Source organism: Pleuronectes platessa, chromosome 10, assembly GCF_947347685.1.
Source record: "Pleuronectes platessa chromosome 10, fPlePla1.1, whole genome shotgun sequence".
NCBI lineage: Eukaryota > Metazoa > Chordata > Actinopteri > Pleuronectiformes > Pleuronectidae > Pleuronectes > Pleuronectes platessa.
Genome location: NC_070635.1, coordinates 19173042 through 19200428, shown reverse-complemented (window position 1 = coordinate 19200428; position 27387 = coordinate 19173042). Strand labels below are relative to the sequence as shown.

The 27387-nt window shown below is 40.3% G+C and overlaps 2 protein-coding genes across 2 annotated transcripts; one reads left to right on the top strand and one right to left on the bottom strand.

Annotated features, from left to right (window-relative positions):
* Window positions 1-880: 880 nt before the first annotated feature.
* LOC128449650 (phosphatidylinositol-3-phosphatase SAC1-B) lies at window positions 881-11368 on the top strand. Its single transcript, XM_053432923.1, has 20 exons — window positions 881-969; window positions 1439-1536; window positions 2197-2271; window positions 2395-2522; window positions 3305-3454; window positions 3681-3740; window positions 4614-4647; window positions 5089-5190; window positions 5655-5740; window positions 6256-6342; window positions 6427-6495; window positions 6718-6797; window positions 6927-7025; window positions 7755-7893; window positions 8484-8553; window positions 8684-8756; window positions 9343-9436; window positions 9778-9870; window positions 9953-10010; window positions 10170-11368. Exons 1-20 carry the CDS (start codon window positions 941-943, stop codon window positions 10304-10306), a joined length of 1761 nt encoding a protein of 586 aa, XP_053288898.1. The 5' UTR covers window positions 881-940; the 3' UTR covers window positions 10307-11368.
* Window positions 11369-14402: 3034 nt separating this feature from the next.
* Window positions 14403-24696, bottom strand: LOC128449516 (sodium- and chloride-dependent transporter XTRP3A). The gene is made up of 11 exons (XM_053432729.1): window positions 24524-24696; window positions 22056-22196; window positions 21441-21532; window positions 21118-21345; window positions 20451-20561; window positions 19819-20060; window positions 19333-19495; window positions 18170-18371; window positions 17606-17765; window positions 17270-17435; window positions 14403-15533 (listed from the first exon to the last, which is right to left on the bottom strand). The coding sequence occupies exons 1-11, from the start codon at window positions 24645-24647 to the stop codon at window positions 15366-15368; spliced, it is 1797 nt and encodes a 598-aa protein (XP_053288704.1). The 5' UTR covers window positions 24648-24696; the 3' UTR covers window positions 14403-15365.
* Between the last annotated feature and the right edge of the window lie 2691 nt (window positions 24697-27387).

The window sequence follows — 27387 nt, the reverse complement described above, 5'->3', positions numbered from 1 at the left end:
GAAAGAACAACGGATCACCTGACAGTATATCAAGTTGAGATGTTGCCAAGAGGGCATTACAGTGGACAGAGCAAAACAAGTTAAAAGAGGTTATGGTATGTTCAGACTCACTATCAGCATTGGTATCAATACAGTCCATGTTATCCCACTGCAGAGCAGATATTCTGTATGAAATATATGAAACAATATAAAGATTACACCACACAGAGACTGAAGTCAGATTCATGTGGATCTGAGCTCAACACAGCATTGAGTGTAATGAAATGGCAGATTCACTCACTAAACAATCATTAAAACAGTAAAGAATGATGGAGGTAGCTTTGAGAAAGGCCAAAACAATAATAAAGAGTAGCATCATGACTGACTGGCAAAAACAATGGGGTGAGGGAAAAAAAGGACGCCATGTATATCAAATAAAGCGAAAGGTGGGAGGAATGAAAACAATAGAGTTAAACACTGGAGAACAAACAGTTATATCAAGGCTAAGAATAGGACACAGATGACTAAACAAAACAATGCATTTCATGGAGAAGCATTCATCAGGAGCATTCATCAGTGTGAATGTGGTTTAGGGGAAGACACTGTGGAACATGTCATCTTTCACTGCCAGAAATATAACACAGAGAGGAAAACCATAAGGAGCTGGGGAAATGTGGGGTGGAAGAGTTAAACCTGAAGAATCTGTTTTCAGTATTGGAGAAGGGAAGTATGTAGTGTGAAGTATTATTTTAGTTTTTAAAAGAAACTGGTTTCATGAAGAGGATTTAAGTTATTTTTTGTTTGTTTTCTATTTTATATAATTTTTCTATTTATGTATTTCCAATGACCAGCACTCCAGCATAGTAGGTGGCGGTACTGCCCCTTTAACGTAAGGTGTCAGCCGTCATTAAACAACAAAAAGAAGAAGAAGAAGAAGTAGACACGTCACTGGGGAGGCAAGATGGCGAGCGCCTATGAGAGCTTTAACTTGTAAGTGTAAACAGCATGTGAACAACACAGCGCTTCATTTTATGTGTTATTCCCTCCGTCTCAGAGAGGAGGCAGAGAGCCATGTCCGTGAGCGCGTCCCCCGGACAGGCTACCGGCACAGCGACTAACCGGCTACATCCAGCCCGGGCTGCTGCTAACCCCGCTGCTAACACCTCCATTACGAAACGTCTGCTCTGCTAATGGTGCCTCCTCACACACCTGTTCTTCAACAGTGGCACTAAAGTCCTGTGGAGCTGCGGTTCAGGATGTGAGACGCTGGTCGTCCTGTAACTTTAGCTCCGACACTCAGAGTTTTCCTGTGTCTGCTCGGTGTCTTCTGCCTCCACCTGTCTCCGAGCCTCACACACCGGCTCCGTATTGATTCGTAGTGTCTTTAGAGCTCAAACAGGAGGATTCCACCTCCCTGCTCCGGCTGCTGTTTGTTTATACCTGTCCTCTGTCTCTCCAGGCGCACCGCACCAGAGAAGTTTTACATTGAGGCTTGCGATGACGGCTCCGTGGATGTCCTGGCGATCGACAGGGTGTCGACTGAGATGACTCTCACAGGTGAGCGGGCACTTTACTTTATCCTACACTTTGTTACCAACAGGTTTTCATTGATTGATTTTTGCAAACACATTTCAAATAAAACCTCGAACTCGAGCTTTAATTATTCTAGAGATGTTTCTAGAGCTGCGGTTGAAAAGTAGAACAAATCTCCTTTCATTTCCTTGATGGAAAATCATCAAGACATGACGTCTGGAGAATTGGGTCGGGACTTTCTCTGCAGTTCGCCTTTCTCACACACACGTTCTGTCTGTCACCTGAGTGTATTCACTCTGTCTGACGTAGCCGGAGAGGATCTGATTGGAAAGATGAGTGTGATAACTGTCCAGATCAAGCAGTGTGAAGCTTTTAGAGTCTAAACAAAGAAGAGCAGAAACTGTAACTGGCATCTACAAAGTACTGAATTAAGCGTGTAAATACTTCTGTACATGAGAGATTTTAGTTTTCAATGTTAACTTCCCATTAATTTTTACTTCAGTTTGTCAATTTTGTTTAAGGGCTATTGAGTGTAGTCGAACAAAATGGCAAATGTATCAATTTAAAATTAAATTATAGAAATTGACAGGAACTGAATGTCTCTTAAATCCCTACGTAAAACTGAATAAGATGATGCTGATCACATATAAAACACACTGACACTAACCACTGTTATGTCCTTAGTGAGGAGGGACATCCCGGTCTCAGCTGAGACCAGACCAATATGTGGAGTCATGGGGACTGTACGTCTGGTGGCAGGTAAGTTCAGTTTGTAGTGCAGGAGGATTATGTTCCACCCATTCCTGGAATATATGGAAACTATCAGCTAATGGAGAAGAAATGTGTTGTGCGTTCTCATTTCCACCCACCTGTTTTTGTCAGGCATGTACCTGGTTGTCATCACAAAGAAGCAGAAGGTGGGAGATTTGCTGGGTCATGCTGTGTGGAAGGCTCTGGACTTTGAAATCATCTCTTATAAGAAGACAATACTACACCTGACAGACAACCAGGTAGCTTCTAATGTTTGATAATAATACGTATTTTGATCGTAACCTACTGTCAGAAGCAGCTTTCAAATTGTCTTCCTGCTGACAGGGGGCCTAAAGATGTTACGTTGGTTTGTCCACAATCCAGAGACACTGGATCTGAGCACCTTTTGTATAAGTGTTGAAACAACATGTACCCTAAGCTAAAAGCATCTGATCCGACACTCCTCACCCTAGTTATTATTAAAAGTATACAGAAATTATTATTGCTTTATAAAGCTATGGTTATGTCTTACTCACTGCATCCCATATAATTACATTTATTTTGCAGAGTGGCTAATAGAAAGGGAGGTGATTCTTTCATTATTTATAAGAAGATACTGCACAAGGTGCCTTACTGCAATTTTTTTTAATTACCAAGTACTTTGTCCTCCATAGCTTCACACATAAAACAAGCACAGCTACTACTGTCAAATGTGTGCAGGCTGCAGGCATAGGTGGGCGTGCAGTGTCCTCGTGCTCTAACCCTAACTCCCTCACGCCCTTCCAAAAATTGTTATTTCTGGTTTCTAAAAACTAAGATGGTGCTTGAAAAAAATACCAAACTCACAGCTTCAAACCGACATGTCCTAAACCAATGGGTGAAATTACAGAGGTTCCATTTTTTGTTTACCACTCACGCCACCACTGACCAGGGCGAAGGAGAAAAATGTGGTGCACAAAAGCTGATGTATGAGTGTCCAGACTGCAGGCTGCAGCTTGTCCTACTGACTGGAGTCAACACTACTGTTTTTATCTTGTTTCAGATGCAAGACAACAAGGCTTTCCTGTCCATGATCAACAATGTCCTTCATACAGACAGCTTCTACTTTGCAACCGACTATGACCTGACCCACAGTCTGCAGCGCCTGGCAAACACCAGCCCTGAATTTCAGGAGATGAGCCTTCTGGAGAGGGTAAGAAATAACTTTATACACCTTTTATATATTAGTCCATCTCACAAATGATACAAACAAAGTTAAATTCACAAGTAGTTGAATAATAATTGGATATTCGAGTTGTTAACTGATTCTATCTCTTCTAATAAGTCTCTTAGTACAATTTATTTTATCCAAAGGATACAGCCTTCTCTGCCTCTGTACTTGTCCTTATGTTGATGTTTGCCAACTGTCCATGTTACAGGCAGACCAGCGTTTCGTCTGGAATGGCCATCTGTTGAGGGAATTCCTTGCTCAGCCAGAGGTACGACAGAATGAATGTTCTCTTTCATAGCATAAGGCTTACTTCTCACTATGGGGATTGTTCCCTAAGTATTCTCAGTAATACTTCTTTCTGGAACTTAAGCCTATAGTCTTTGTTCAAACAGCCCGTTAAAGTAATAGTCATAATAAAATACTTTTGCCTTGGCTACATCAAAAAATCTAAAGGCACCAGAAGCCTACAGCAGTTATCTGATCATTGAAACGTTCGTTTTTCATTTTGACTTAAAATGTCATTCAGCAATTATTCTAGAAAGTGAGATATCCATGTCTTTGTTGATTATAAAGCAAGGCTGGTTTCTATAGGCCCACTTTGATTCAGCCTCCAACCTTTGAGGATTTGGTTTTTCCAAGTGTTTACCTGAAATGTGTGATATCGTTTTTCTGAGGTCTCTATTAGTCTTTTGCTCAACCTCAACCCGAATCTTTTCAGCTTTTAGTCTTCTCATATCTGTGTACATTTTCATATGCTGTGCATCAGTATACTTCTTGCTACAAGACTTGCTAACACTGCCCTGAGGGTGGCCTCTAAAGTAATTGGTGGAGGGAAATAGCTGTCATTCAAGATAAACCTGTCCACCAGTATATGACTCTCCCTGTAACATAGTGAGACATGTTGCTTGTGTAACCCTGGCTCTGTAAGTGGCCTCTTTCCAGTGTTGCAACTTGTGTTATGGAGTATGTGCTTGAGTGAAAGTAAAGGGGGTATTATTAGTATATTTTCTTAAAGCCATTGTTGCATAAGTGCCTTCAAATGTTATTTCAGAAGAGTTGCACATAGTATTTGAATTGAAATTAATGATAATGACAACAAGAGTAGAGCATATAATCATTTAACACTGCTCTAATCTTACAGTTGCACAAGTTTGTGTATCCCGTCGTCCATGGCTGTATCCTTTTGTTGTCTGACTGCCAGAGTCTATTCCCATCCTCATAAAATGTATGAGGTGAGCATTGAGGTGAAGGAGTGTGAGCCCTGTCCTTTTTCACCATTTTATTAGAGTGAAGCATTAAATTAAGTGTCTAGTTTATTGAAGATTGTATTGCTTTATATTTTACATTTGTTACCTTTAAAATGTTTTGACTTTTTTGTTAACTTGACCAGGATGAGTAACCAGTGGCTATTAAATATACTAAAGTCTACAGTACAGCCTAAAATGTTACTTTATATTGAGAATTGTATTTAATAGTGATTCAGAAAGACAGACATTTTTTAAATATTTAAATCAGATATTTGTTGTTTATATCACTTTTTCTTTTACAAGTATAGCAGTGACTCTTTTCTATTTTATGTCAACTCTGTTGGTTCCTTAACACATTCTGTTAACTAGTCATCATCATGAAGTCGAGCTGCATCAATGGAAAGACGTTTGAGTGGAGTATAATCTCCAGGAGGAGCTGTTTCAGAGCTGGTGTCCGCTACTATGTCCGAGGTAATACTGCTGATGATGAAGGAAAAACAATTCATGTGTTTGATGAAAAATGATACTACTCCGAGTGCTGAAAACAAGGATTCTCTTGACCAGTCTCACTTTTGAATACAAGTACAACATATGTTCATTATAACAGCTCCATATGAGAGGGAGCAGATAACACGTCTAGGTCACTATAGGTCCTCTCAGATTTGTTGATATCTTATTGAGAGAGTAGAATCTTCTGAATTCATGTTATCTAAATTTTAAGGAAAGGATGAAACAAAACAAAACATTAGGACATCATTTCCTATTAGTTTCATGTGAATAGGCGGTGAACAAACATTTAAGTGAATTTCATGCATTTCTATGCTATGCAGGCTCATGTGCTGGACATTAAGTCAAAGATTGTCTCTGCAGTGGTGGGACATTGATCCTTTACAATGTAGAACTTTTTAAAAGGGTCTTTGTGTTTTTGTCTGCAGGCATCGATTCTGAAGGCCACGCTGCTAACTATGTAGAAACGGAGCAGATTGTGCAGTTCAACAGTGCCAAGGCCTCATTTGTTCAGGTGAGTCAGATACTCAAGTCAATAATGCTGCTGTAGCGACACAGTGAAGTCTGCTGTTCAGTCTCACCATTAGGAAGAAGTGAAAGATCATTTAGGACGAACAGTAAGTGAAGAATTCTCACTGCTGAGGTTTCTCCTTTTAGTTTTAATCCCAACACTTTAAAAACTATATCATTAACAACTACAGCATTAAAATATCATCCCTCAGAATATTGCATAATCAATTCGAGCAGATCTGAAGTTTGTGGCCATTTTGTGTGTTTATTTCCCCCCACAATGTGCCGATGCTGCTTTGACTTTGCTGTGCAGATCATTGCACTCAGTCCACATTCTTGTTGTGTTCCATGGTCATTCCCACATTGAATTGCGCCCCATTAGAAAGAAGACAGTGATATGAAACTCTGACAGTATTCCTACTCCAGATTGTGGCTTAAATATTTTGTTTATTCTATATGGAGGGATGAATGAAAGCTTGATTATAGTATATTGATGTATTGTTCCCCTTTTCTTCACAGACAAGAGGCTCCATCCCCTTCTACTGGTCCCAAAGGCCCAACCTCAAGTACAAGCCAAAACCACAGATCAACAAAACAGTCAACCATGTAAGCTGCACTACAAAACAAGGCCGCCATCATTGTGTTTGTAATTTTTCTTTATTTCTCATGCAGTTTCTATTCTCTCTGTAGTTGGATGCATTCCAGAGACACTTTGACTCACAGATCATTCTCTATGGAAGACAAGTCATTTTGAACCTGGTAAGATGGTTAAAAAGATACATTTCACTCTTCCACTGCTTTCATTTTATGCAACCAATTTATCAGTTAGATATCGGTTCCTTATTTTAAAATCCATGATAGTATCCTGGATTAAAAATAACATTCAGGGGAAATAATGCAATAACAAAAACACATGTTGTTTGTATGGTTGTTTGCATGATTTTTCCATATAGAAACAATTAATTTGTATGATTTTTTCAGATCAACCAAAAGGGCTCAGAAAAGCCATTGGAGCTGGCCTTTGATAAGATGGTGACCAGTTTGGGAAATGGCATGATCAAGTAAGATTACCATTACTTACATCACTTTTCATCTCATCTATGGCTGCATTCCTGTAGGCCCTCTGGTTTATTCTACCTCAGGTTTGGTTGAGGTTGTTGTATTTTCAGTGAGTGCTCACTTTTCTGCAGGTACATCGCGTTTGACTTCCATAAGGAGTGCAGTCGGATGAGGTGGCACCGCCTGCAGCTCTTATTGGACATGGTAGCTGACATGCAGGATGAATTTGGGTAAGTGTGTATTTTGCATTGTGTGTGAAATGATATGCTGAAGGGAGAACATCAATATATTAATTGTAGAGTAGCAGTGCAACATTTATGATTAATAGTAGTTATTCTAACAGCCAACAACATTTTACATCAGTTTTAGAACAGATGCACTGCAACAAACCTATGGTAGGTTATTAAAGTATAGTAGCATATTCAACATTAGACCGTTCACATATGGAATGGAGGTTTATTCTTCCTCAGGAGTTGTGTCTAATGTTATCTAAACTCATGTTTACATTTGTGGATCAGATAAGCTACACAGAAGATACACTAACTTTTCCAACATTTTAATCAAATGTGAATAAAAAAATTGCTAGTTAAAGATTTTATTTATAAATAAAACATAATTGTTTTGTCCTACATTCACACCACTAGGCAGCAGGGGGTACTTCAGCCCCCTACTTCCTGCATCCTTGCTTACAATCACTAAGTGCTTTCATTCATTCACACTCACATTAAAATAGCACTTCCATGTGCAGCGCCTTCTTTATCACACTTCACTCACACATTGACAGCACAGACATCATGGGCATTTTGTTTTCATTGTCTTGGCCCATGACACTTTGACACACAGACTGGAGGAGCCGGGGATCAAACGATTTACCTTCCGCTTTGGGGAAGACCCGCTCTACCTCCTGATTACAGCAGTCGCATATAACATCAGACGTAATGTTGTGCATCTGGCTTCAGGTATTTCCTGGTGGATGCAGATGGGAAGGTGCAGCTGAGTCAGGAGGGGATCTTTCGGAGCAACTGCATGGACTGTCTGGATCGCACCAATGTCATCCAAAGCCTTTTGGCCCGAAAGTCACTGCAATCACAGCTGCAGGTAGGAGCCAATCATGCAAGTTGTGAACACAATGATGAAGAGCACTGAACAAGGTGGAGCAGTAGCTGTGCTCTCCTTACAGTCATGTCGGATACAATGATTCCAGTGTTGAAGTGCTGTATCACATAAAGTGGGGGGAAAAGTCCCTGACCACTACTTATCCACAAAATCTTTGTATTTGTTAAGTGTTGATATTATTCGGCCAGAATAATTAGAAATCACCATTATTTCAAAGAGAAATTTGATTAAAACTCAATTAATCTGCTTGACTGAATAATTGCACATTGTTTGTATATTTACCATTCATTCTCAAATAATAACTTGACATCATGAACGCAAAGTTGGGTGGGTAGGTTTGGATTTTGCCTGGATTCAGCTCAGCTAATACAGTTTGTTCTGTGGGAGTCTTCATTACACTGAACAGATCAAAACCCCAGGTAAATAAAGATGATGTTTTATATTAATTAAAACTGGGGCAAAAATGGGGAGGTTTTGTACTAAGATGTCATGAGACATTACCTGTAGCTTTTAGCGTAATAGCCTTTTGACAGATGAGTCACTAGGTTGACATTGGATGTTTGTGCCTGCAGAAAATGGGAGTCCTGAACATGGGCCAGAAGATTGAGCAGCAGATGGACTTTGAGAAGTTCTACAAGAATGGTGGGCTCCAGTAGTGTCCTTTTTAATTCAGTCACGTGGCACAGCTACATTTAAAGTCATATATTAACATGATCTACTTCTGTTAATTCTCTTTCTGGTTTGTATTTTGTCCCTGTCTGTCCTTGTGCAGCCTGGGCAGACAATGCTGATGCCTGTGCTAAGCAGTATGCTGGTACTGGTGCCCTTAAGACAGACTTCACCAGGTGAGTTTTCACACAGCTGACATCCAGTTAAACACATGGTCACTGCTTGATAATGACATAGAAATCATCTTGATTTTGGTTATATTGTCTACATATCACATACATACATGTGCAAAGTTTTACTCCTAACACCTGGGTCCAGTGCAGAAATAGTGACAAACAAGGTGCAGATTTCTAAAAAGAGAGATCTGGGGAGGTAAGTATTATAGAAGATACCTCCTGATATATTCTGGTTATTCTCAACTGTCCCTTAGTTCCATCCTCATAAACAATTATAATAATTCCACCTTTCATACAATCTCCATTTATTATCATTCACTATTTGCTTTGACCACCTTTCTCTTGACAGGGGCAAAATTGTAGTGAGAAGTTGTAATACATGTGAATTGTGCTGATTAGAACAGTTTCACAACAATGACACTCATTGTTGTGAAACCTTTCTAATCATCACAGTTCACATGTAAAAAGTGTATACTCTGGGGAGCACGAATTGGCTCAACAAGCTTCATTTCAGATACCTGGTTCAGATTAATCCTCTGGGGACGGTGGAGAGTTTCTATTAGGTGTTGACACGTTGATCTTTCAGGACGGGGAAGAGAACTCAATGGGGCCTGCTGATGGACGGCTGGAACTCCATGATTCGATATTACAAGAACAACTTCTCTGATGGTTTCAGACAGGTGGGTCCAAAGCCTCATAGATGTGGGTGCTACAGTATATTTGTGGATAGTGATGTGTATTTTACATTAAAATAAATACAATTAATGAATTAGTATTGGGTGCATCATATCCTATTGCTTTTAGTAAAATGTTAGTGTAATTAGTGGATGGCGCTGTTCCCTTGGATCAGGTTGAAGTTTGTCAGAACCCATCCTCTCTGACTTTAATCTGAGGTATTAATGACCACAGGGCAGCTGAGTTGTTAGTGCTGGATATGCTGGATGAAAATATCAAACATCAATGCAGGAATGAGTAACTGGTGAAACAGTAGGAGACGGTTTGTCTTTTTTTTTAAACACAGGACTCCATTGATCTGTTCCTGGGGAACTATGCTGCCGAGGAAGCTGATAGGACCACCCCACTGCGGGACCCCAAAGACTGGAAGTTTTTGACGGTAAGAGAAACTCAGGAAGTTGGACTGACCAATCTTTTTTTCCCAATATGTTTGATGTATACCTGGTTTTCTCCTTTTCTAGTTGCCCATCGTCATGGTGGTAGCGTTCTCCATGTGCATCATCTGCCTGCTAATGGCTGGTAAGAAAAACTACAGCTAAGTCCGGTTAACTGAAATTTTCATGCCCGAATTATTAGGTTTTTCTTATAAGTATTTTGGTAACTTTAACCAGTATTTGTTGAATGAAAATGTAGTTTTTGATTCTTCCACTGACTCTGTGACCTGCTGTCCCTCCTCAGGGGACACGTGGACTGAGACTCTGGCCTACGTTCTGTTCTGGGGAACAGCCAGCGTGGTGACGGGTGGCCTCATCCTCTTCAATGGACGTGACTTTGTAGATGCTCCCAAGCTGGTCCAGAAGGAGAAGCTGGACTGAATGTGTGTGTGTGGAAAGCAGCTAGGCCCTGGCGAGCTCACCGCCTCATCCACCAGCTCGTCATCACTTTACCCCCAGCATCAGCGGACCTGGAGCCTTTACTAAGAGAGGGGGGAGTGGAGGAGGCGGTGGGCAGCGGGGCAGGCCTCATGTGCGATGACGGTGGAAAGAAAGAGACTGGGAGTGCATGAGCCGGCTGCTGTCCACACTGTAGCGATAATCATGTGGACAGGACTGTCTGTCCACACGTTTCACTGGACACTGAACCTCTGGTGTTTGTTCTAACTGGATGTCATTGTTCTTGATTTCAGAAGATTGTGGTGGGACCCATGTTAAATTCCATGTTTGTCCTCCTGCATTCCTAATGGATGCTTGGGATCAGATTCACAACAGAAGCTGTGATATCACAGCACAGTTTTAAATGATTTAGTGTTTCTACTGTTGATTTTCATTTAGTGTTTTTACATTTGTCATTGACAATATGTTCCTGTCCATTTGCAGTTACTATGTCCCAGGTTACATGTTGCCTGCATTTCCAGAACAGTAACGGGTCAATAAGGTGTCCAAAGGCTGGAAGAACTAGTCCTGGGTCGTTTGTATTGTTTTAAATTTTTTATGTTTCACCTGTTGCGTGTTAAAAATGTCATCAACACACCCGCTCGTTTGCGGATATCGAGCGGATTCTTACATCGCCTCCTCCGAGTGCATGTCTGAAAGTAATTTAACACAGCCAGTGGACATTCTTATCTAAATTCTGACTGTCGAATTCTGCTTCTTTATATATCAGCCTCATACAAGAACATATTTGTTTTATGAGCGACTCATGTTAGTTTTTTGGGCACTCACCATTTTTTTTTCTGTTGTAAGATTTCCTGAGGTATAGTCCAGATCTGTCAAACATTTTCTGACTCGACATCTGACTTGAAATCTTAAAGCCTTAAACTGAATGAATTGTGGGGGGGTTTAGGTATTTTACTGTATTTAACTCAAATAAAATATATAGAAATGAAATAAATTAATAAAGATGAATATTGTGATCCTCATCACAGCTGCCGAAATTAATGAAGTTTCTTTATTTTTTTTAGCAAATCCACATCTAGGTGTTTGAGGGTCTGTTCTCTCTCCAGTGTCATCCTCTGCGCTACCTGACTGTGTTGCATCACCTGTTAAACATATCACACCTTTATTTCTGTCACAGTGATGATGGGCAGCTGTATTCCTATTTAGTTTTAGATTCTTTATTACGACTACTGATACTAGCGAGCAGGTTGGCATTTTGTCTGTTGAAAACTGCAAAGAGTTAAATTATTATTATCACTCCTTGATAACAGTTTTGATAATTAATCTTTCTCCAAGGGGAGGGGAATAATTAGCCTGTTATACAAATATTTGCATGAGGTCCAGTGTGTGTCACGTGGAGGTTTTCTGGATCGACTGCAGCACCTTCATGGACACATGTTAATCTGCCTGAAGATAGAGACTGTCAGTTTGGGAGGAAATACTGGTTCACCCCACCTTCGTCCTCTGAGGGTTCCACCTCAATGTAGATTTCAACACCTGAGTTGGGACAGTGTATTGTAGTCCGTCTGAAAGGAAACTTCTTTATTGGTTTGAGGTATATTTATGTATTGTAGCTTATGATATTATGATAATACACTACACAATACCTTTAGCATGTACTCTACTGTAAGCCATAGCACTACTAAACGTCAGCCAAAGGTGGCTCGAATTTGTTTTGTGCTATTTTCTCCTTTCACCACATGGGCCACCGTAGGTTCACATCCAGAATACACCTTGCCTGAAGCACCACATCTGTTTCGGGGTTAATTCGGCTGCATTTGCTATGTAACAAGTGGGCCACTTTAGGCTTGCATCTGTTTTTTTCTGGTCACAACAAGGCCAGAAGTGCTGCATCATCAATGAAGTGGACCACATCTGTTCGCTATGTGTTTTAAAAACAGTTTTTAGGAACTGTTATCCGTTGTGAATGATTCCTTATTTGATGCTGTAGTAAGTATTTGTAGCAGCTGAATGATCGGTTTGTGTGACTAAGTCATAACAAACAGACTGGTGAGAGAGGATGAATTAAAATGAAGAAAAAATGTATCGTGAACTTTTTATGAAATAGAGTTCCCCCAGAGGCCAAACACTGGTGGTGAAGATGAGCGATGAAGCAAAGAGTTGGAACGTCAATGAGGGACTTCTGGATGATGCTTGTAGCCGATGGAGTCCAGAATTGAGGTGGTTCAGGGGGTGGGTCATTCGGTATCACTGGAGTGAACTGACAGCTGAAGGACTGCTGAGGGGAAACATTTTAAACAGCTCAGGTGATTGGCTTAAGACGATTGTATCAGGCTGTGACTAAGGAGGCATTCACAAGAAGACCGTCTCCCTCACCAACCCTCACCAACCCTTTCCTTCCCTTCATTTGTCTGAGCCCATACGTGAAGTAATATCACCTTTATGGAAAGATGTCAGTGTGCAGAAAGAACGAAGTGGATGAACACACCGTCACAACCAACTTATTGTTCAGTCTTTGCTGTGACCACATCAGATTTAGATCATCAGTCTGTACATTACGTCTGAACCTGCACAGACTGATGCAGGACAAACAGACTCGGCTACACACCTTTCTGTCCTCACAGTTCAACCTCACACTTTTTTCAAGTATTCAGACATTTGTCTGAGTGTACAAAATCATTTACCGCTGCCGAGGTAAGTTCCTTATCGGCATATATGACTTCCGCCAAAGTGAGATTGTACAAAGCTACTCATTAATGTTTTTCCTTCTTGTTGCCTGAAGTTTCCGTCACTAAAAAACTAAAGATTGTCGATCACGTGCGTTCTTTGACTGAGGTATCGGGCAGTAATAAACTGAAACAATTTAAGATCAGACCTGAAACGACACGCATTACATGTGATTAGACATTATTTAAAGCTCCAGTAGGCGATAAGTCGATCAGTTATCTGCTCCACAAGTAAAAACGCCTTGTGAGGCAAGTTTATTACTAGAGTGTATTTCATGATCACTTTATCAGGTTGGACACTGTAATGATATTCGTTCTTTGGGAAATCCTGATCTTACAGTAAATGATCCACGCATTGACTTCCTCAATGGTAGCTTTATTATATCCTCATTGCTTCCAAACCGGTTTTCTGTTTTGATGTAACTGTATTTAGTGCTTTACTGCTCGTGCAATTTCATTTTTATTTGTACTTTGTAACATTGTAAAAAAAAACTTGTAACCCAACACTGACTGCAGGAAGTGCGTTGTGAGTTCAGAAAGCTTCACAAATATCTCGGGCGACATTCAAGCGCCTGTTTTATTTGATGATACTTTACTGTGATGTGGTCATTATTCTGATTCCCAGACACCAATGAACTATTCATTACTTCTATTCTGTCTATACTCTAATGACTCATCCCATCAAGCTTTTCCTAGTGTGCCCCTCGATAAATAATTAATTTGACACTTGTTTCACCCAAGTTACCCATTGTACTGTAAATATCCTATTTATTTCTGAATCAATGTATTTGGTAGTAGGCCATATAATCTCTGGAGGGTTAATTCTTGTTTTTCTGTAAAGGAATTTAGGATTTTTTCTACCTCTGGTAATACTGTAATGTTTTTCTGGCTTATTTGCCAGGACGGGGATCAGATGATGAAGAAACAACAAGCTTAAAATACCGGTTCAGATTAGCCCCCAGTGAGCAGGAGGAGAGACCTGCGGGGGGCGCTGCCACAGGTCAAATCAAGAACTTCACTTCATTCAATAAACTACAGTATCCAGATGTCTTGAAAAATAATGTCAGATCTCTCGTGAAGCCTGTGAGGCTGTGCAGCATCGGCATCATCCCCCCCCCCCCCCCCCCCCTTGATGTACACACAGACAGGTCGACTTCAAAATTGGCGATTATGTTCATGTTGACAATTGAATGACTCGTAAATAATAATGGCAGAAAAAAAGCAAAAGTCACATATTTATTGAGTATTCATAAGATAGTTTGAAGACGTATCTACAATATGTACACAGTGTACATGTTTGAGGATGTACAAAGCAAATATTTCAGTATTTTGTTTATATTTGGCTCAGAAGTTGCTCTACTGGTTAATACACGTGCTCGGCTTTACTCTTAAAGAGAGGAAACGAAAGCAGATATCAGCCCTTTATAGGTAGATTATAGATATAAAACTACTTATCCAAAAATATTTAACATAACAAAACAGGTCAGTGTGGTGTGAACTGAGCTTCTCCTTCTCTCATGCTTCAAACCGCCTCTGAAATCCTCTCGCTGGACTAAAATCCCATTGTGGAGTTTTATATTTCAACAAAAAACGTGTTTGGCTTGATCCCACTGATAAGAACCATTCATATTTGAGGTTAGCTGTTAAACATGATTTAAAACATCTAATATCTACCGTACTCAAACCCTAGATATCACAATGGAACAAGATACTTATCTACATACAATCATCTGTCATATTAAAAACCATTTAGTAAACTAGTGTCATATGATACAGCTACATTTGCCATAAATGTTGAAGAATCAAACAAACTCTATCTACACTAATAAACATATTCCACTATTACGCCGTGGACTAGCTGAGGCTGAGCGAGGAATTCTTCCTGCTCTGTGGAATGTGATGAGCTGGAATCTCTTCCAGTTTTTAAAACTGACCGGCACAGTCTATGTGAATGTGACTCAAACTGCACTTTGAGCGGCTGTTAAGTGCTATATAAAAACAGCTCATTTACCAGATACCCAGTTTTCTTTATCTTAAGGAGCAGATTTATTTGATGCCTTCTTCTGGGTTTATTGCCCTTTGCCTCCAGTTGATCTGTTTCCATTTCCAAGGGGTATTTTTACAATCCAAACTTAAAAGAAGTCCTCTGACAGGGAGAGAGGAGATCCAAAATGCTCTCAGCAATGCAAACTGTGGTGAAAGTCGAGAAATAAAGGAAAGAAAACACAAATGGGCACTGTGTGTGCCACGGTCCGCTCATGTGTGAGCATATCGATGGTGTTCTGCTGCTGTGTTCAGAGATGGTGCGGCCCCTAATCACACACTGTGCTCACGGTCCGCTCCCTCGGATGGTGGCCATGTTTCCTCTTCCTGCAGTAGACGTAGAGAGCTGTGAGGGGAACACAGCTCACCGACGACAGCAGCAGCAGTCCGATGAAGACTTGACCAAAGACCGGATACTCTGTTACCTCGGACTTACCCTGATGAAACCACAGGTACAGTTAACAGCTGCCATGTAAATCTGTCATCAGTCTATAGCTTGCACTAAGATGCATCTGTGTTAAACCCTGTTATCACAAATGCAGATGCAGGGCAATTTTCATGGCTTTTAAATATTGGGTTCTTTTGATATCTCCATATATCAGACTGACACAGACAGACTGACCAGTGACGGATGCTGATCCATCCAATCCCTTCCTGTTTGGCAATTTGTCTTCACAGTGGAGGAATGTTGGTATCGTAGCTGCAATGCTTTATATTGAGCTGAATTACAAAGCTTTTATTTTGAAAAGTTGTGAACTTGGCTCCTTTGATTGTGTTGATTTCTTATCATCAGAGCACTGATATAGCTGACACGCATGTCAGTTTTATTTTATGAAAAACATTGACGATAACATTTTCAATGCCGATAAATCAGGTAATAAACACAAAGTTTATGATCTTAATTGTGCACCATAGACTGTGTATAAAAAGCTTTGCGCACAATGTCCAACACACAAACAGTAAGAGATGAAAGTGGGAGGATACATTAATGACACAGAATAATAGTAGCTCCAGAACAACACCACAGGTCAAGAACTGTCCCTGTCAGAAATAACTTGAGATGATCCCTGGACGTAGGTCAGCTGTCTTTTTGTTAAAAACTCCTTTATAACCGACCCAGAGCTTTGGATCTCTTAATCCACTATATTGAAGCTTCCTAAAGTAACACGAAAGCAGTAAAGGCCAGCAATGTCATTATTACCGATGGTGAGTGCACACAACCTTATATAACCTGGAGGGGATCTTGTGTTGTGTAACATCAAGTCTGACCTAATGCTCTTTGCACTTTTCATCCTTTTATGTCTCTGGAAATTCCCATAACAGAGCTTTTTGTCTGAGTATTAAGAAAGAGTTTCGTTTGGGCACAGCCTCTCTAAGTCCCTTTCAGCTGACTCCAAACAAGCAGGTCTCAGTTGGCAGTAAACAGCAGCACCTTTACTGTTTGTTCTCATGTAACCTACAATGGTTTTTATCATTTAATTTACTAGACATTGGTTGATTCGTTGTTGTCGAATGATGAAAGTATTAAAAACAACAGTAGAATGACTGCAAACATTTGACTTCAAAGCCCTGGACAAACTGAGAAAACAAATAATCATCTCATTGCCACTAAATAGATTTGGTCTGTTTCTACTGAAGAAAACTGTGTAACATGCACAGCTGTTCCTGGACATTTGTCTTCTTTAGGCCAAACAGGGGCTGGAGACATCATGAACATTTTATCATATTCATCCAACTTCTGGTCTGTGTCATCTTTCTTTACATTCACACATGTCCCTGTTAAGGATATGATATGGAACAATTCATATTTCTGTGTGATACTATGGTGTTCAGGTTCTTTGGACCATCTCTAGTCATTTCTGTTCCAAACTCCAGCTAATTTCAGTATGCCCAACCAGATGTGATCTAATATTTGTTTGAATCCTTTTCCAGACTGTGCTTTTCATACATTTTACAATTTAGAGTGCTCTGCACAAGACCAACTTTTCAACCTCAGCGCAAAACAAACCTGATATTTGCAACAAACAGCAGTTCTCTGGTCTCATTATTACTCATTATTATTTTGGACTTAATACATTTTCATTCTAACTTCACCTTGTCACTGTGTATTATTACAGGCTAATCACACCATTTCAGTAACCTGGATATTTATTTAAAAAAAGCCGTTGCTTACCAGCTCTTTGTTCCACGCTTGGTAAGTAGGTGTCCCTCCCCGGATGTAGCTGACGATGTAGAAGATGAATATTGTAATGAGGAGAAGGGGACTGACGAATTTCCACATGATTCTCCAGTACAAGTTTGGCCGATGACCAAGCATATCCTCTACGTCTTTTTCAAACCTTAAATGAGAAGACAATGTATTCAAATCCAATATTATTTGGCAAAATTTAGAAGAGCTGATTACTTTATACACAGGCAGATAGCACAAGCTACTAACTGAGCTAAAACTTAAGCTGAACTGAAGGCAACAATTATGGATATTACTGTACAACACATAAAATGCACAAACCTTTTACTTCCATAGATGTAACTAATGGTGATGACCTCAATGAGGACAACGAACAGCAGCGAGAAGGTGGCTCCGTAATCATTGAACATGGTAAACCAGTAACTTCCTGATGTGGTAGTAAAGCCCAGGCCGAGCAGGAAACAGAACATACACACTAAACCTGCGAGCAGAACACAACAATTCAGTCTCTGTTAACTATTGAATTACAATTAGTAAGCTTAAACATTCACATAGAAACCCATGGATTACTTTAATGCAGTAAGGACTTAACTTCATTCTCTAAGTAGTCACAATAATACATACATTTGTCTGTTCTACTTATGGGAAAGTATCATACCTCTAGACATAAATTCAAACTGACACCTGCTCTCTATACCCTGAAGAGAGAAACCAGATTTCACTCTGACTTGGGTGTGACGGCAAAAACCGCATCTCCTAAAATGCCCGAGCCAGGTTACTTTAAGGGTAGTGCAGAGTCTCAGCATGTTTTTTCTCTCTTCTTCTTGTGCCACAAACAATATGGCTGCCAAAAAATCGCAATATATTTATCAACCTGGATCTTACCGTTAAACAACTCGTTGCTTATGCAGGACGTGGCCTTGAAATCTCGTAGCGGGGTGATGATGGCAGTGATGTTGCCCAGCATGCTGCCCATTCCCAACAGCAGGAGCATGGAGAAATACAGCACAGACCACAGCTGAGGCAAAGGCATGTTTTTAATAGCTTCGCTGTACACGATGAAGGCCAGACCTGGCCCCTCTACCGCCTGAAACAGACGAAAGAGACAATTGATGACTGGAATGGAAGCTGACCCATTGGACCATGGCCTCTTGAAAGCCCCTGAGAGAACAGACGGGGAATTGCTGCATTCATATGACTATTGCTTCTCCAAGGAACATTGCTCAGAATGTATTAGTTCAAATTGTTCCATAGCTTTTTGGCTAGTGTGAATAGAAAACGAGGACAGATCGGTCCGCACCTCTTGCTTTATGCTCCTCAGTCCGTGATGGTTTTATGTATATAACTTTATATGGGCTTATACAAGATAACAGCTCAAAGACGTGTGATAAGCAAGTGCGTGCAGAGTGCAAATTGTTTCCTACAGTATGTGTCAGGCTACTGTTTACATTGATTATGTTTTGTAGACATGTTCACACACTATGTAAGCAGCACTTTATCTAAAGCTTGAGTGGGAGGTGTCTAAATGGATCTGCTGACATCACAAAAATTGCAAAATATTGTTGTCTGCATCCGTTTAACTGACCAGTAGCAGTCAGGTCAAACATTAGTCACAAATTAATTTGATTTGTTTTTTTTACATATCTATTATCCAATCATCTGTAAGACCTGCTTCCAATCACTTTAACCTGCCTCTGTTTCTTTTCTGTTGTACCACATTGTATTTACTACCTTCCTGTTTTCCACATTCCCTAACTGGATTGTCTGTTCATCCTCTCTCCCTTTTGTGTTAGAAAAAACTTTGCCTCTTTGTTTTGAGATTTGATATTTGTCTACAGCCTATTTCACTCTGGTACTGTTTGCTTGAATTGGACTGATTGTTTGTGTAAAACTACATACAGGTTCAGCAAGAAGACTTTGTGTTTTTGGTGATTCTGCAGTTGATATTTCCCATTCTTTAAAAAGTGAAACAATAAAATGAAAATAAAAATATTTATAAAGTTTCTCTAGATATTTATATAAGGAGAGTGTAATTAAGAGGAACATACACCGTCTAGTTCACTCTCCAGGTCACACGTTTCCAGTTTGCTGGAGATCTCAGCAAACTCCTGCGGGTATGTTGCATTCAGCTTGTCAATCCACTCAAAGACAGTGTCCAAGGAGATGGTGTCCTCTGCTAGATCGAAGGTATTCAGCAACAGCAAGCGTGTCCTAGAAAAGCGAAGAAGCAGACTCTTACATGAACAGTACTCTGACTTCATAACTTTTAATAATTAATTAATAATTAATTAAATAAGCTGTCCTACCCTATCTGTCTCAACAAAGTCAGGTCAGAGCTAAATGTAATGCATGCATTGTGCTTGCCTTCTACCAAAGCCACTCTTTGCATCTGCCTTTGAGAGCCTTCTATTACCCATACCTATCCAGATTATAAACACACCCATACACACAACCATATAAAATATATACAACACTATAGATGCCATTTAGGTTGTGTGTATATATGTATATATATATATAAAACACACACACACCTCTCCAGACAGTTCTCATAGTTGAATGTGGCCTTAAACCCATAGATGGCAAAGGTGACAATGCTGGCAAAGACGGACGTTCCACTGTTGATGAGGGAAACCATGATGGCCTGGCGCTCAAAGTTGTTGTTGTACTCGTTGTAGCTGGCGAAAGCTATGAGTGACCCAAAACCCAAACCCAGAGAAAAAAAGATCTGAGTGGCCGCATTGATCCACGTGGTAGGGTTGGCAAGCTGTTCCATCTAAAAGCAGATGCACATCATGTATGGACACAGGCACACACTCACAGATATATATTCCAGCACATTGTAGCAAATATATTTTTGCCAATTCATAACACATTTATTTGATAGTTCTGCAGAGGGTTCTAATGGGAATCTAATGTGACACCTTCAAGCTGATTATTCATGAGCTTTGTGGGTCCATACTCTGTTGTGTTGGAGATAGAAACTACACTAAGCGGTTTATATGACTTATACCACCACATTTATAAATATAATTTAGTGGCCCCTCCTATAATGGGGTGATAAACTCCTTAACATCATGTCAACAGTATGCACAGACTCCTCATGCAACCTAAGAATAAGCATGGTCTTGTTTTTGTTGCTGCCAAATCTCCAACGAGAACTTACCTTGGGTGTGAACATGTATTTGACCCCATTTACGGCACCGTGGAGCGTGAAGCCCCAGATCAGGTAGATAAAAAGGACCACATATGGAAATGTGGCTGTGAAGTACACCACCTGAGGATGGAGCCAAATGTTAACGTCCAAATTCGGAAGTGGATGGGTGGAGCATCGTGGTGGCATGTTTGGACTTATGTTAAAGTTTTGATAATTGTCATAATTTAAGGATCCATCACTCGACATTTGAGATCGAGGTCTTCATAGTGGCTTTGTGGTGAAATTCTTCAAACTGGTAACATGAACATGCCTTATTCTCCATTGTCTTAATCAATCAAAAACAGAATTGCTTTAATAAAATGTCATAAGAACTATTAGCAACAACAACGAACAAGTACGTATTCAATAATAATATAGAAATACAAATGTAGAAGTAGTACTATTCTGAAGGAATGTTGATAATTATTTATACCTTTGTTGCCAGTGTTTCTCATCTGGTTTCAATGGAAAGTCCTTGATTTTTCAAATGTTACTACTCAAATGTCATCAGTCATAACTGGCAAACTAAAGTCGACATTCTACAATGAGGCATATCTGTGTGTGTGTGTGTGTGTGTGTGTGTGTGCGTGTGTGTGTGTGTGTGTCTGAGTGTGTGTGCACCTCTGGGTTCTCTTACCTTTCCAGTTGACTTTATTCCTCGGATTATAAACAGGTAAGAAATCACCCAGGCGAGCAGAAGTAACAATGCCTGGCTTGTCTGAATGCCTCCATTCACTTCAATAGAAGAAGAAATATTCAGTGTTTCCCTGTAGAAGAAGTACTGGGTGGGTGTGGCCTTCTCACACTCCTCTACGTATCCTGTTCCGTTGGCATTGATGGGACAGTCTCCCCAGGGCAGGACTGACTGGGTTAGATAGGAACACAGAAGAGTTTTTAGAAACAAATGTCGACCCCACATGTTGTAAACACTGAAAAGTAGTTTGTTAATAAGCAGCTCACTTGGAATGAATTAAAGAGGTACCAGAAACTCCAGGCATTGATGATGTTGTAATAGAGACACAGATACGTGGATGTCACAACACTAGCAAGACCTAAAAACAAAACAAATTATTATACTGTTGTTATATGCAGTTTCTTTTGCCATTTTACACATTCTATGTCCACATAGAGCATTTAAAACCTAGAAGTTGGAAAATGCTGCTGATGCCATTTTAGTTGGAAAAGTCTGGGGCTGTGGAGTTTGGACAAATGGAGACGTCTAGAAAGGATGAAGCAGTCCCTCACATTTGCTTCCTTACAGTGGGGGTCAATCTAAGGGCAACCATCCATATTGAGCTAAATACACTAGCCTTCCTTTTACTACAGGTGTGATCCAGCCATTAGGATTGGTAAAAGTCATGTGTAATACCTTTAACTGACTTTAACTAGAATTATAATTTCTGTGTTATTATAATGTGTTATATTGTTAGAAGTGAAAATGAGTCCATTATTAAAGGAGCGAGGGGTCAACAGGCTGCAGCAGTGGCAGCAGGTCGAGATGAGGAAGATCTCGGTTCATTTTTCACTCAATTTCAGAATCTTTACACTCCAACTGCCACTTCAATCTGCACTTACCCACTCCGCCCAAATAAGGGTTGATGGCAGTCCACGCCCCGATGCTTCCAAGACGCATCTTCTGACCGATGGCGAGCTCTAAGCAGAATAAGGGCACGCCCTCCAGAATCAGCATGATAAGATATGGAATCAGGAACCCCCCTGGAGATGGACAGATAGGCCGCTTAAGTCGAAATAAGGTAATTACACAGCCTATCTGCACATTTTTTATCTTAATCACATGATTCAAATGTCGTCAAGCAACATCATAAAGTGTTTCAGTTGAAAGAAGATATTGCATTAATGATTGTAAATGTATATATAAACAGTAAATTCATGACATCTGGGAATTGGAAGAGGAATACGGAGGAGAAAGTAAAAACGGTTTAGGCTGTGCATCAGTTAACTGTTCACCATGTTCACAGAGCTCTATTATATTCAGGAAACTGCATCAGGATGATTTTTTTGGGGTTTGATCCAAACTAACTTTTTCCTGAACTACCATGAACCCTGATCATTGTTTACTTCCACTTTATCATGAAGAACTTCCACGAAGTAACTTCTGTTTTACCAGTTGAAGCCAAACTAGCCAGTAGGCGACCCTGTTACATGTTACTTTTACACGTTACTTGTTATATTCTTTATGTTTCATGTAATATTTTACATCTTACTTGTTGCTGGTTACATTTTAGGGGTCAAGCTAGTTGCTAGTTGCCAGTAGCAAGTCGTTGAAGGATTTTGTAATAAGCCGACGAAAGCTCTCGATCAGTTGCTGTGTGAAGTCTTAGGAGATCAAGTTAGTGAGGCTGACCAACCCTTCATAGACACGTTACAGACATGTCCCAGACACGCTGCTGACATGCTGCAGACCCCCATCGGCTTGATCAACAATCAATCAGATCACTTGTCTAAAATGTACTACTTTCTCCAGGGGAGTGCTGGAACTCCCTGACTCATGAAACATCTAATCAACCTGCAGACAAGACAGGAGCGCCCATACAACCAGGGTCATACGTGCACTGGTGCTCTGGTAGAATCCACAGTTAGTGTTGTGGTGCCTGAAGTCAAAATATAATTTAGTAAAAATGAGTATTACATACTGCATATTGTACAATATTGCAGTGAACGAATTACCTGATCCCAAACCAGCACATAAGTGAATATGTATATTTGATGCATATCATTGATGGAGACTTTACCTTGACCTCCTCCCAGTGCAGTCACTCGATTTTAAAGCTATTTTCACAACAAACTATTGTTTCTTTTCTTCAGTGAGAGTCGGCCAACATTTGACACAGCATCACCAGCGTTGCTTTAGTCAGTCTCTTAATTCCACTTCTGATGCTGTTAAAAATTATAATCTCTCCTGGCTGGGTCTCTGAAAGCAGGAATTCAATCATCAACTCATTTACCTTTTTACTCTTTGAAGCCGTTTTCATGAATGAACACTTCTGCCACATGGGGCAGGAAGTATGACCTTATATGGTATTGTTTGGGTGCCGATTATGCTAATTTACTATCCTCCTGCACTTTTGTTCCACTATGTACAGATGGCATTTTCTCAGATTATTTACACCCTTATCTGAAGTTTGAACCGTTTGCTGAATCTGACGTGGCATGTGTGTGCAAACTCACCATAGGAACAAATGTAAGAAAGATAAGGCTCAATGTTTTCCTTATAGGAAACATTACAAGTCCAGGACTGAGTTTACAAAGATAATTCAGATGTCTTCCAAAAGTCCACAAGTGAGATACCAACCCAAATCAGACGAAACGGAGAATGTCAAGAAGTCCTTTAGAGGAGCAAATCATGACTTTTACACCTTTTCACATCTGTTTTGTAAAAGTTAAACATTGTTATTAGTGTAAAAACGATATATAATATATAATTCAATTATAATGAATGTTTTATTGGTACACTATTGTTTTCCATCAAGTTCCTTTTAACTTGTCTCTTAGCCTCTATCCATTTTTGTGTTGTCCTTGACTACACCGTATTTGTGCTATTTTCAATTTGTCTGTGAATATGGCTTTTACACTGTATACATCTGTGCTGAGGCTTCCCCATTTTGAACTCCAGTTAGTTATTTACAGTTTAAACTCTAGGTCAACTGAGTGTTTAACAATAGCCCATTCAGCATGATAAGGATTCGTTTGGATATTAACCCCCAGAGACAGCCCACCTACATGACTCAGATTATTGGCAAGACTTCAGTAAAGCAGTGGTTAAGATCTTATTTATTTATGCTATTTATTTTTCAAATGTTCTTTTCCCAGCCCTGTTTATGTGTTTACAGGAGATTGTTTACACTGACACGAAGAGTCAGATAACACTTAAGAGAAGACTATTCAGGGCCAGATGTGTCCCATCAGGATCGAGCATATTGGAGGCGAACACAGCCCCTCTGGTTTCAGTGGAAATCATCAGATACACTTTGTTTATACAGCATGGAGCCGGAGTGGTGTCCACTGTGGAATCGGTCACTCACCTCCACCGTGCATTTGGCACAGGTATGGAAACCGCCACACGTTTCCCAGTCCCACTGCGTAAGACACACAGGCCAGCAGGAACTGCAGGGGGTTGTCCCAGTTGGGTCTTGCGTCTTTCTCCATGGTAAAGTCCTGTGGTCGTGTCCAGGTCTCAGCAGGGTCAGTGTGGATGATTACAGGCAGCGGATCAATGCGCGGTGCGTGGAGGTGTGTGCCGCCGCGCGCTCGGGCTGCTTTTATATAGGCGCACCGCGGCTGCAGCGTGGCCCCCGACCGTCAGGAGGAGGTTCCTCGTTAATACGATTAGTTCGGCGTTACTGAATAACTTCACATCAGGCCCGGGGCCAGGATGGGAGGGGGCAGTCAATTGCGTCTTAAAAAGGAAATACAATCTCTGATCTTACATGCAACAGGCATCTTAAGAAATAACATCAGCATAAAGCCAGTGTTTCAAAATCTGAGAAAACAAACACTGTTAGTGAGGCAGAGGAGGAATTTGGCCCACATGCCATTTCACACACTTTGCAAGATATTGGCCACAAGTAACATGTCGGCCAAAGGAGCCAAAGGAAATAATTTCTGTGTTATTTGGGCCATGTTAACCATTTACCACATGGGCCACGCTTAGGTTCACATCCAGATCACATCTTGCTATAGCACCTCCAAAAGAGGCCCACATTTGCCGTTTTATAAGTGGGCCACTTAATTTATAGAAATGTCAATAATTCAAATTAACATGTAAAATGAATCATCATAAAGAACCCTCAGCCCAAATAATACTCCTCTGTGTTTTGGGATTGCAGTGGAAATTCATTGTTTATGTTTGTCAGCTTGACCCTTCTCACTCTATAAAAGCATAAACATGATACATGCTGACGTAACTGACCAGGCTGTAACTTCTTATTAACTCATTACTCCCAGCTTAGATTTTCTACCTCACAGAGATGGGATGTCCTTTGATTTGGACTCAGATTCTTAAATACTAGCACCATTATTCAGTCTGTGCCAGAGTGGACCCTTGGCAAATACTTTTTTCTACTTCAGGAAGCCCCTAAATACACATTTCCCTTATTAAAATAACTTGAATGACTGCCCTAGAATACCCAAAGCATTCTTTCCCACAATATCCATCAGATTTGATAAAGTGGGACAACTAAAACATGTTTTAAACAACTCAGTGCATATTTTCTTGCTTGAATACATCACAAACACAATTTGATAACAATTTGTCACATTGTTTTATTAAAGACATATTTATTTAGTAAGATCAGGAAATTAACATACTGAAGCTCAGGTGTCCCACATTACCTGATGGCCCACTAGAGTCTAAAGTAAATATTTTGTTTTGATTTTCCCATCTGATTTCAGGACAGAATTATAGTCATTCAAATAGTTAGTGTGCACATGTGACAATTTGCCCCATCAGCGGTATGCACTTGCTGGGGTTTGCTCTCATTGTGTGTAACACTACATATTTAGATTTTCATTGGCAAATCGTCGTTAGAGCACATCGATCTCAGATATATATATGTATCTTACAATGTGAACAGACCCAGGACCTGTTTAATTAACATCGTAAAAATATCAGCTTCAGATCCATCAATCTTATCCAGGTAGCTCAGACATCATTCAGTCTGGCTACGTCCTGCAGAGAGGAACCTAGGAGGTCCAGACCATCTGAGCTGATCTGTTTCAATCAGAGGTGGTTCTACTCTCAGCTCCTTCCATGTGTCTGAGCTCCTTCTGGCTAGTCCAGTCACCAAGGTCGCCCTTTTGTCTGGTAGTTCCAAGATCTCATTTTTTTTTAACTCTTACCAAAATGTCATGACCAAAAGTACGAATTGGCATGAAATATACATTGGCTGGTTATTTGCTTCATTTTGAGGCACAGGTCCTTCTGGGCAATCTGGTATACCTTACAATCACTGTTGATACCTTCTTCAATTGAGTTAGTGACCCATCATCATTTGGATGTTCTTGATTGTTTCATGGCCCAGAAATCATTACATGATGTTACAATATGCTTGTAGAACTTTTGGTTTGTGATTTGCGTGATCGTTTAAATGTTGTTCCAAATTTAAAGAACCTCGCACTAAATCCCCAAAGGACGTGAACAGTGTCTCAAACATTGTAAATTTGTACTTGAAAAGCTCCAAAGCAGTTCTTTTTGGATGTCTGGGTTACTCTTGCTGATTTACAGGCCTCACTGTTTTCCTTGAAGCCCCCCCACTAACTGTCCCAAAGAAAACGGCCCCATTCAGGTCACCATGGCTCTCAGATGGTGATGCAGCTGCTTGTGTAATGACCCATATGTGGATTCTTACTGTGTCCTACTTAGCTGTTGTTGAGTCCCCCCCACACGAGAGACCATATTTGTCCAGGCCTCTGGGGGCCAATGGGCTCAGCATTTACCACTCTGGGACAAGACAGGATCGTTTTTTCCTGTCTCTGATGTGATGGAACAAACTGAATGAACAAGGGCAGTATAAACTGTGCAACACTGTTCTTACTTTAATACAACTCTGGTTTCCTGAGGTTTAAGACACTGAGTCTTCTCCACTGAATAAGCACATTAGGAGCTAGTCCTTAAAATAATTAATTTGGTCTGGGCTTCAGTAATTTCATCTGACAGACTCTCACAATGAAGACTCTACTCCCGCTGTTTGATTCAAGCAGGGACAGGCTGAAGGACTGTTAGCAGAGATTTAACAAGAACCTACACAGTAGCACTCCAACAGGGCTCCACATGATATAAGATGTTCTCAGTAATACTTGCAACAATTGCACATCATACATTCATTTGAATATGTGTTTATATCACAGGTTTAAGGCATTTTCCAAGATTTTTGGGGATGCAGTGTTT